A 10,689-nucleotide genomic window follows, 5' to 3' on the forward strand; every position below is an offset into this window, starting at 1 on the left:
ATGGGCTAGCTAGGTTGCTGAGAATCTGGCCTTGAACTTGCAATCCTTCTGTCTTGGCCTCCCAGATCCTGGGATTATAGGCATGTGCCACCATGCCTGGCTCTTTATCTCTGTTCACAGATTTTAAAGGCCAACAGATTGATGAGTCTGGTTTGCTGGGATGTCCTGAGGCACCACAGACCAGGTGGTGTGCTTAGCTGGTGTTCAATTAGTCCTAGAGGTTAGAAGTCTGCAATGGAGGTGTGGGCAGCATTGGTTCCTTCTGAGGCCTTTCTCCTGGGTGAGGTGGTATCTTCTCCCCGTAACCTCCACAGGGTCTTCTTTTAGAGAGAAAGGCCAGGTGTGGTGGTGCACGCTTGTGATCCCAGCATTTGAGAGGCTGAGATAGGAGGATCACGATTGGTGGACAGCCTCTGCTACTAAGTGAGGCCCTTTGCAACTCAGTGAGCCCCTGTTTCAAAATAAAGAATAAAAAATAGGGCTGGAAGCCAGGCGTGGTGGCACAGGCTTGTAATCCCAGCATTCAGGAGGCTGAGACAGGAGGATTGCAGTTCGCGGACAGCCTCAGCTACTTAGTGAGGCCCTCTGCAACTCAGACCCTGTTTCAAAATAAAGAATAAAAAAATTGGAGCCGGGCGTGGTAGCACACGCTTGTAATCCCAGCATTTGGGAGACTGAGACCTGGAGGATCGCGGTTCGCGGACAGCCTCAGCTACTTAGTGAGGCCCTCTGCAACTCAGTGAGACCCGGTTTCAAAATAAAGAATAAAAAATAGGGCAGGGGGTGTAGCTCGGAGGTCAAATGCTCCTGGGTTCCATTCCCAGACCCACAAAAAAAAAAAAAAAAAAAAAAAAAAATTGGGCAGGGGGTGTAGCTCAGAGGTAGAATGCCCCTGGGTTCCATCTCCATTACTGGGGAAAAGAAACCAGTCCTCACATTGAATTAGAGCCCTCCTGATGGCCTGATCTGATCTTACTGGGGCCTGCTTCTGCTCTCTGACGAGGGTCCTTGTGTTTGGCCGGGCTGGGTGGCCCCTCAGGATACAGGCAGTTAGCATCCTGTCCCCTCCCACAGAACAGGACGCTAGAAACCACACTGGGCAGAGCAGGGCTGAAGCAGCCTCCTTTCGCCTCTTCAAAGGCCGTCTCCAGAGACAGTCGGTGCTGGGGACTAAGGTCTTAGCATAGGAAACTGGGGGGACACAGATCAACCCATAACACTTCCAGCACTCTGTCTTGGGTTTCCGCCTCAGGTTCCCATACCGCCGCCCCCATCCCTCCGCAGTGGCCGTCCCTGAGCCCTGGTCTGTATTCGCGTTGCTTCTGCTGGTGCCAGGGCAGTCAGGGTTGTGGTGCTGTGTGGTGTCTATCGGTCCAGTTGCGTAGCAGCCTGAGCCTCCTGTTCCGTGCCCATGGTAGGGGCTCACTCCTCCGGCCTGCACAGACCCACCCCACTTCCACAGGAAGCATTTGGCCTGGCAGCTGCTGGTTTCCTCTGGAGAGCCAGCACCTGCCTGGAGGCCTGGGCCTGGCCGGCAGTGCGGGCAGTTCCCAAGACCAGGCCAGCCCTGTTCTAGGGCCAGGTTTTGCTGTTTGATCGGGATCCACGTGTTCAGATGAGCCTGATGGCCCCTTTGAGATGCAGGCAGTTAGCCGGGCATGGTGACGCACTCCTGTGATCCCAGTACTTGGGAGGCTGCGACAGGAGACTGGCAGGTTTCAAGTCAGCCTTGGCAACTCAGTGAAACCCTGTTGCAGAATAAAAGATAAGTCAGCCATGGTGGAGTGCACCTGTGCTTGAGAGACTGAGACAGGAGGATTGCAGGTTCAAGGACAGGTTCAGCAAATAGTGAGACTCTCATCAACCTAGCGAGAGTTAGTTTCAAAATAAGACTAAAATAATAGGGTTGGGAGTGTAGCTCAGAAGTAGAATGTTCCTGGGTTTAATCCCTGTTACCATAAAAAAATAGAAACTTAGGGTTGGGCAGCTTAGCAAGACCCTATTAATATAGGGCTGGGGGTGTAGCTGGAAGGTAGAATGCCCTTGGGTTCCATCCCCAGTACTGCAAAATAAATAAATAAAATAGGACTGGGAGTTTAGCTCAAAGGGAGAATGCCCTTGGGTTCAATCCCCACTGCCACAAAATGGCGGGGGCGGGGGGGGCTTGAAGTGTATATCAGCTACTGTAGAAAGTCCCTGGGTTCAATTTCCAGTATGAAAAAAGAAATGGGGGAAAAAAAAAAGATGTAGGCCTTGCCAGGCGTGGTGGCGCACGCTTGTAATCCCCGCGCTTGGGAGGCTGAGACAGGAGGATCTCACAGGTCCAAAGCCTGCCTCATCTACTTAGTGAGGCTCTCAGCAACTTAGTGAGACTGTTTCCAAATAAAATATTTAAAAAAATAGGTCTGGGAGTATAGCCCGGAGGTAGAAAGCCTCTGGGTTCCACCCCCAGCACCACACACACACACAAAGATGCAGGCCTCTTCAGAGAGGACTCTGAGGCTGAGACCCCGCGGAGCCAGCCTGACTTGGCCTCATGCCCTCTGCAGTCGCCTGGGCAGCCTCCTGTGACAGGCACCTATCCAGGCCCGTAGCTCTGTGAGCTGACATCCCTGCGTGCCATGCCGTGCCGGCCCAGACTGCCTACCAGGGCCCCACACACCTCTCACTGCCCCATAGATCTGTAGATTCGAGAAGGAAAAAGGGGCCGGGATGGAGCCCGCAGCCTGGAATGTGGCGGCTGGCTCAGGCCTGCAAGTGTCCGGAAGAGGGAGTCCACGCTCCCTCTCTCCTGCTCATTCCTCCCGCTCACCAGATGTTTTTCTTTCATTACTTCAGTAATTGAGCTGAAGGCTGAGGATCGCAGCAAGTTCCTGGACGCCCTGGTCTCCCTGCTGTCCTGAGGGTGAGCTGGGCATCGGCAGGGGCGGGGCCGCACCTCATCGCAGTCCCCAGCTTGGGCTTTGTCCGCCCTTGACCGAGGCTTCTCCTTGGGCTCCAGATCAGAGCAGGGTTCCTGAGGTCGGGGCCAACGTATTTTTCCCAAGAATGTCTGTCCTCAGGTGGCCAGCAGGGCAACAATGGGCCATTTCTGAGGAGGCTAATTTCATTAAGCTGCCTTAATTGCTTCAGAAAGGCCTGGCATCTGCCCTGGGCCAGCCACACAGTGGGGCTGGGTATAGTGTGTGCCACACATGTGACACGCAGATGCCCTGGCACTGCCCTCAGAGCCCCCGGGGCCCCAGGGCTGTCATGCCAGGCCAGTGCTGGAGCCCAGAGCTGGCTGCCCAGGCGTTTATGTGCCTGACCCTTGAGAAGACAAAGAGCTGTTTGGCAGCTGCTCCGCTGCCAATACAAAATGTCAGCTCTGCTGCCCGACACCACCCCGCTCTAGGTCCCCTTGGGGAATGGATGGGGTTTTCCTTGTGTGTGACCACCCCCCAGCCCCGGCTCCCACAGCAGAGGCCCTTCCGCCATCCCTCAGCCCTATTTCATTTATTTATTTTGAAACAGGGTATTTTAATCTCAGCATTTGGGAGGCTGAGACAGGACCGTGATTCTTGGCCAGCCTCAGTTACTTTGTGAGACCCTCTGTAACTCAGTGAGACCCTGTTTCAAAATAAAGAAAAGAAAATAGGGCTGGAGGTGTAGCTCAGAGTTAGAATGTTCCCGGGCTTAATCTCCAGTACCACAAAAATAATAATAAAAATAAAAATGGGATTGTAGCCAGGCATGGTGGCACATGCCTGCAATCCCAGTACTTGGGAAACTGAAACAGGAGGATCTCAGCTTTGATCCAGCCTCAGCACCTTAGCCCCAGTACTTGGGAGGCTGAGACAAGAGAATGTCGGGTTCAATGCCAGCTTCCGCAAGTTAGCAAGATCGTGTTTCAAAAAATAAATCAGGCTGGGATTGTTGCTCAGAGGTAGAATGCCACTGGGTTCATCCCAGTACTACCAAAAGGCGGGGGGCTGACACCCTCCTTAGACAGTGAGTGGGTTGCCAAGCCATGTTTCTTCAGGTGGGCAGAGGTGTAAGCTGGTGCCTGGGGCTGTCCGCAGAGCTCTGTGGGGGGCAGACTGGGCAGCTCCCCCCTTGTAGCCTGATGCCAACACTGCTGTGGCCTCCTGCCCTCTCCCCGTGCCGTGTGCGGGGGGGTGGAGGCAAGGGCGTCACGGGGCCCAGGCCAGAGAAGTGGCCGGCTGGGTCCTCCAGGTGAGAAGCTGCAGGGGCCCCAAGGACATCAGGGCTCCCAGGTGGGCAGTGCAGAAGGCAGGGGCACCCCAGGGGTCTGGGTTGGTCCCGGGGCCTTGGCCCCTGGGGACCAGCATCCCAGTGTTCCAGAGGGAGGCCTGTGTGTTTGTTATATGCACAGAGACATAAGAATTGTTTTGAAACTTTGTTGTTGTTTTTTTTTCCCAGAGCTTGATTTCTTCAGAAATGGCCTCCTCTTTATTTATATTAACTGCTTTTATTAAAATTGTAAGTTATGGACATGGTTTGAGAAGCTGGGACAGTGATTTTTTAAGCAAATAAAAGGCTTGTTTTAGGTTCCGTTCTCTGTCTTGGGACGAGCACTTGGGTGTGCCCTGAGCTTTCCTTGGGTCCCGGGGACCTTGGTCCTTTGTCCTGGCGTCCTGCACACAGAGGCACAGGCACGTAGCAACAGGACCAGGTCTTCCCGTCCTGGTCCCCAGGCGACCCCGTGGCAGGTGGGGTCCCTCATGGCCCAGGTGTGGGTCCGGGCCTGGCCTGGCTCTGTCTCCCTGCCCACCACTTCCTCCTGCCTGCCTGGCCCTGGCCACACCGCACGTCTGCCTTTTCAACGCCACTGGGCATCGGCCAGGGAGGTCAATCGCTACCATGAGCATCCTGCGGCCTGCAGCACAGCAGGGCTTCCCATCGGGCCCTGGGCCGGCCTTCCTGCCCTCCCGGACACCCCAGACACGGGCAGCCCTGAGGGGCAAGAAGATGAGGCCGGTGGTCCCTGTGGTTCCTGCCTTCCGGTGGGGAGTTGATCACGCTGCTGGGGATACACCCACCTGTGGGGCACCTGGCTGCCGGCACCCCGCGTTGGGCAGTCCTGGGAGGCAGGGATGGTTTGGGCACTTTGTAAGTCAGTGGAGAGTCCCAGTGGCTTGGAAGGAAGGCCGCCAGCGGGTGGGTCTGCCCCTGAGAAGGCCAGGCTCAGAACTCTATCAGCCGCCCCACCCTCATCTCTAGGGGTGCCGCCGATCACGCATCTGAGCTCCCACCTGCCTTTCCTGGGGCGCAGGCAGCTGAGTTGGCTCCCTGTGGCCCTTCAGCCGCCCACCCTGGGGGCGCACACCTATAATCCCAGTACTTGGAAGGCTGAGACAGGAACAGTGTGTACAAATAGTGAGACTCATCGACCTAGCTTCATTTAAAAAAAAAAAAAAAAAAAAAAAAGACCGGGCGTGGTGGCGCACGCTTGTAATCCCCGTGCTTGGGAGGCTGAGACAGGAGGATCACAGATTCAAGAACAGCCTCAGCAAATAAGAGTCTCATCAACCTAGGGAGACCCTGTTTCAAAATTTAAAAGAAAATTAAGGCTGGGGGTGCAGCTCGGCTTCAATCCTAGTACCACACAAAAAAATTCAACCTCCCCCAAAGACCCTAGAATTTGCCTTGTGCCCACATCCCTAGGGCTTTTCCCTGATAGGCACCTGGCCAGGCCTGGAGACTCCCTGGCACTGGATGTGGTCCAGGCATTTTCAGCCGGCACCCAACATGACGCCCAGTTTGGGGGCGAGCCTGCGCCTTCCATGGCTGCTCTCCCACACCTAGACTTCTGGCAAGAGGCTAGAAATGTACTCAAAGTGCCCAGCACCAGGCTGGGGGCAATGAGCTCCCCATGGCTACAACACATAGCTGCCCTGCCCTCCCCTGGGACGCCCCATACCACCACAACCACACAGCTGGGAGGTACACGGTGTCCCCAGTAGCAGCCAGCACGAGTGCTGATGGTCTGTACTAGACTGGGCTGGCTGCCCATGCAGCAGTGTGGGCAGAGCCCACACAGTGCCCTGCTGTGCCCGTGGAGCCTGGGCCAAGGGCCCGGGCTGAGCTGAGTCTGGACAATGGGCCCTCCTCCCCATAGCAACCTGCAGCCACCTGCTGCATCCCGGGGCCACTTGGTGCTCAGAGCTAGGTGGCCCTGGGAGGGCAGGGGTAAGCACTTCCTAAGCCAAGTCCCCACTTGGTCCTCTGCCAGGGGTCCAACCTTCCCAGTGCCTCCCACCTGGTGGAAGGTGACTGGCAGGGCGGACGGGCTCCAGGGCTTTTGTGGAGAAGCCGGTGGGCAGGTGAGTGGGGTGCCGGGCACAGGAGCGGCTGGACAGAGGACAAGACACGGGCGGAGTGGACAAAACCATTTACTAAGCGAATTCTTCGACTCCCCGCCCCCACCCAGCCGCGCGGAGGCAGCGCCTCAGTCCTGGTACCCACGAGCCCGGTACCCACGAGCCGGGCCGGGGGAGTCCGGCCACGTCTCTTGTCCTTGGGGCTCAGGCCGGGCTCGGGGCGGAACGGCCGCTGTGCACATCCTCCTGCGGTCCGGGCTCTCCGTCCGCCCCTCCGAGCAGCGCCAAGACCCCGGGGTCGGGAGGATGCATCCGTCTGGAGGATGGGCAAGACCCCGGGGTCGGGGGGATGCGTCCGCGTCTGGAGATGGGCAAGACCCCGGGGTCGGGAGGGTGCATCCGTCTGGAGATGGGCAAGACCCCGGGGCCGCGGGGGTGCATCCGTCTGGAGGATGGGCAAGACCCCGGGGCCGCGGGGGTGCATCCGTCTGGAGGATGGGCAAGACCCCGGGGTCGGGAGGTGCATCCGTCTGGAGATGGGCAAGACCCCGGTCGGGAGGCCGGGTCCGCTCCGCCGCGCCGCGCGCTCACACGTAGTTCTTCTTGTCGTAGTCGCCGGCCGGCGGCCGCCGCGGCGCCGAGTACTTGACCGGGAAGCCCAGGTCGGGGCGGCCGGCGCACACCCAGGCGCCGCAGCACACCAGCCCGCCGCCGCACATGAGCAGCGCCGAGGCCGCCCAGCCGATGTAGAGCGCCGCGCCCAGCTCGTGCTTCTGCGACACGGGCACCGCGGGGTCGTAGAACTCGCGCACCACGATGTTGGCGAACCAGCAGAGCGGCACGAGCGCCAGCAGCCCGCACAGCGCGTACAGCGCGCCGCCGCTCAGCGCCACGCGCGCCTTGGCCGGCCCCGCCGCCACGCACGTGGTGCACTGCGCGCCCGCCAGGGTCAGCGCCAGCGCCAGCAGCGCCAGCAGCACGGCGCCCACCGTGAGCGCGCGCGCCGCCTGCACCTCGGCGCTCAGCGCCAGCACCGACTCGTACACCTTGCACTGCATGTGGCCGGTGCTCTGCACCACGCACGACATCCACAGCCCCTTCCAGGTGGTCTGCGCCGTCACGATGTTGTGGTCCAGGAAGGCGGTCACCTGCCACATGGGCAGCCCGCACGCCAGGATCAGGCCCACCCAGCCCACCAGGCACAGCACCAGGCCCAGGATCTCCAGCGCCGCCGACCCCATGGCTGGAGCGCGCGCCGCGCCCCGCGATGCCGCGCTGTCCCACCGCGGCGGAGGTCTGCGGGCGGCGCGCCCAGGGCTCCTCTCTAGAAGCCTCGGGGGCGGGGCGGCCCCCGGGCCCCGCCCCCCGGGCCGCAGCGGCCAATCCCTGAGCCGGCCCTGGGCGCGCCGCCCACGGTGGGGCCGCGGGCGCCCGAGTTAGGAAAACATCTCCGCGTGGGAGTAGCCCACCGGTGGTCGCCCCCGGCCCCGCGCGCCTGGGCCGGCCACCTCCGCGTGTGCCCGCGCTGCCGCCGCGGGGGCGGCCTGGCCCAGCTCGCACGGCGCTCCCCGCCTTCTCCTCCCGGATCCTGAAGGGCCCTCCCACCGAGGACCGGGTCCCGCGCTCCCCAGGTCTGCAGGCCCCCCTGCACGCCGACACCGCGGAGAAGCCCGCCTGGGGGGTTCTCGCAGCCCCTTCTCCCACAGGAGACGAGCGCCCCGGTCCCTCCTCCAGAAAGCCCGCCCAGGACCCCAAGCCAGGCCGGGTCTCCCAGCTTCCACTCCCAGCGCCATCCCAAGCCAGACGGTCCAAGCCCAGGATGCCCCTCTGAGCCAAGGACCTGCTGCCACCACACCTACGCCCTTCACCGCCTCCCGGCCTCAGGGGCCTGCCCCGGGCCCTGCGGGGTGCGGTGGGCTTTCCGGCCCTGGCTGACCCCTAAAGAAGTCTCTGATGCTCCCCAGCGACCAGGTACACGGCCTGTGCTCCCCGGCAGCCCCGGGCCCAGGCCCGGCACCTACACGAGAGACAGAGACACACGGGGGCACGCGGGGCTGCGCCCTGCCCGGTCCCCAGTGTGAGCAGGGCTCTGCACCCAGCCCCCAGCCGGCCCTCCGGAAGCCCACTTGGAGTTTCCTGGCCAGGAGGAAGAGCCCCCATCCTCGCTGGAGGAGGGAGGCGCGGGATTTCCGGGCATTCTTCTGCACAATGGCCCAGCCATTTCTTGAAAGGTCTGCTGGGGTGGACGCTCTGGGCTCCCGCAGGCTCAGGTGGGGGCACCAGGCCCATGGCTCGCAAGCCCGCGGGGGGCACCAGCCCCTTTCCAGGTCCCTCCCAGTTCCCTGACTGCTCCTTTGTTTCCAGCAAAAGTCTGGATTCCCTGCCCTGGACTGAGACTTCTGGAAGCTTCCTCCCTCCTCCCCCTGGGGCCAAAGTATTCGCTTTGATAGAGTTCTCCCTCTGGGCCCCAAATTTCTTCTTTTAAGATGGATTGAGTCTGATGAATGAGATAAGGTCAGGGCCAGGAGAGTGACTGGGCCTGGGAATGTGCCAGAGGCGAGCTTGCCGGACCCTGGCCGGGGAGGGAGGGAAGCCTAACTTTCCTCATTCCTGCCCACCCAGCCTTCCCCCCACCCAGCAGGATGCCCCCGCCCAGTCTGCAGTCACTTTCTTGGTTCAGCAACCTGAGGACCACTTCCTTCTCTCCCGCAGGCCCTCGGGGATGAGCCCACACTTGCAATCTCACTTGTCTCTGGTTCCAGGCCGGGAGCCTGCTCCCACCCAGCACCACCCTGGGACAACTGCTGCAGCCCCCTCGGGCCCCCAGGCTCCACCCTGGCTCATCACCCTGGCAAGGTGCTCTGCTGGGTAGACTTGTTCCTGCATGTGCTGGGACCTGGCCGGTCCAGCTGCTGGGCTCAGCGTGGCCCTGAGCACATGCCGGGCTCCATCTCCCGCCCTGGGTCTCTTCTGTCTGCAGTCCAAGTTCCTCTGTGCTCACCACTAGTTTGCATTGCTGGGCTCTCCCCGGGACACCTCTCTGCCCCCAAGCCTGAGCATGGCTCCCAGAGGTCCATGCCAGAGCGGCCCACGCCTGTCCCCAGCACAGGCTAGGATGAGCGCCTCGGCGCATCTGGGCCAGCCTGGGGCTGCCACCAGCCAAGGCTCTCCTGCTTACCCATCCTGGTGGCCCTGGGGAGCTCAGGCCTCTTTGGCAGTTCGGGGAGCTGGAGTCGAGGCAGAGGGGTCTAGAGAGGGCAGCCAGGGCTGGCGCTGCCCCCAGGTGGAGGAAGCTTCCAACCCAGCGCCAGGCGCACCTGCCCTGCCGTCTGCTCATGGAGGGCCTGACCCCACCCCCCGTCCTGTGGGCCCGGCCTCCCTGTCTGCCAGAGCACACAGCGCACCGTCACCCGGTATCCCCGAAGGCTCTCTGAAGAGGCCACTTCAGCAGGGTCCAGGGAAAGCGGCCAGTGGAGGAACCCAGCGGTGCCCACGGTTATGTTGGGGTCAGGGTGTCGTTCAACGGTAGAGCACACACCCGGCATGCACGAGGCCCTGGGGTTGATCCCAACATACTCACCTCCCCCAAATCTAGCCGTGAAATGGGGCTCTGTGTAAGGGGGGCACAGAAAGAGGCCAGTGTGGTCAGAACCCACAAGCTAATATCATTTATTTATGTGTGTGTGTGTGTGTGTGTGTGTGTGTGTGTGTGTGTTACTGGGGGTGGAACCCAGAGGCTTTCTACCTCCAGGCTATACTCCCAGCTCTATTTTATATTTCATTTGGAAACAGGGTCTCACTAAGTTGCTGAGAGCCTCACTAAGTAGCTGAGGCTGGCTTCGAACCTGCACAATCCTGTCTCAATCTCCCACATGCTGGGATTGCAAGTGTGCGCCACCACTCCTGGCTCATTTATTTATTTAGGTACCAAGGATGGAACCCAGGGGTATTCTACCCCCGAGCTACACCACCAGCCTTACTTTTTATTCTTTATTTTAAAACAGGGTCTCGCTGAGTTGCAAATGGCCTCACTAAGTAGCTGGGGCTGTCCTCAAACCGAGATTCCCCTGTCTCAGCCTTTCAAATGCTGGAATTACAAGTGTGTGCTACCACGCCCAGCTTTATTTCTTTATTAGGTAACAGTGTCTCACTAGGTTGCTCAGGCTGGCCTCGAACCTGCAATCCTCGGTCTCAGCCTCCCAGGCTCTGGGAACTGCAGGGGCACACCAGCACGCCCGCTCCCCAGGCCTGGATCAGAGGGTGTCTGGGGCTGCGCGGGGACAGGATCAGGAGCTGGGCTTGGAAGGCCGCCTGGCCAAGGCCACCTGCTCAGCAGCTATTGTTGTGTTCTCCCAGGGGAAGTGCA

The 10,689-nt window shown here is 60.4% G+C and overlaps 2 protein-coding genes across 2 annotated transcripts in view; one reads left to right on the plus strand and one right to left on the minus strand.

Moving 5' to 3' along the window:
• The window catches only part of CDC45 (cell division cycle 45), a gene marked incomplete at both ends in the record, with an annotated part of 28,750 nt that extends 25,847 nt beyond the window's left edge, over positions 1 to 2,903 (plus strand). The window contains one exon of the mRNA XM_080717841.1: positions 2,839 to 2,903. Within this exon, the coding sequence (XP_080573967.1) occupies positions 2,839 to 2,903 (65 nt within the window). The remainder of the gene's footprint in view (positions 1 to 2,838) is intronic.
• Positions 2,904 to 6,910: 4,007 nt separating this feature from the next.
• CLDN5 (claudin 5) lies at positions 6,911 to 7,564 on the minus strand (the record flags this gene model as incomplete). Its single annotated transcript, XM_080717948.1, has 1 exon — positions 6,911 to 7,564. The coding sequence occupies one exon, from the start codon at positions 7,562 to 7,564 to the stop codon at positions 6,911 to 6,913; it is 654 nt and encodes a 217-aa protein (XP_080574074.1).
• Between the last annotated feature and the right edge of the window lie 3,125 nt (positions 7,565 to 10,689).

Source organism: Muscardinus avellanarius (genome assembly GCF_963383645.1).
Source record: "Muscardinus avellanarius genome assembly, chromosome: 21".
In the NCBI taxonomy this organism is placed as follows: Eukaryota; Metazoa; Chordata; class Mammalia; order Rodentia; family Gliridae; genus Muscardinus; species Muscardinus avellanarius.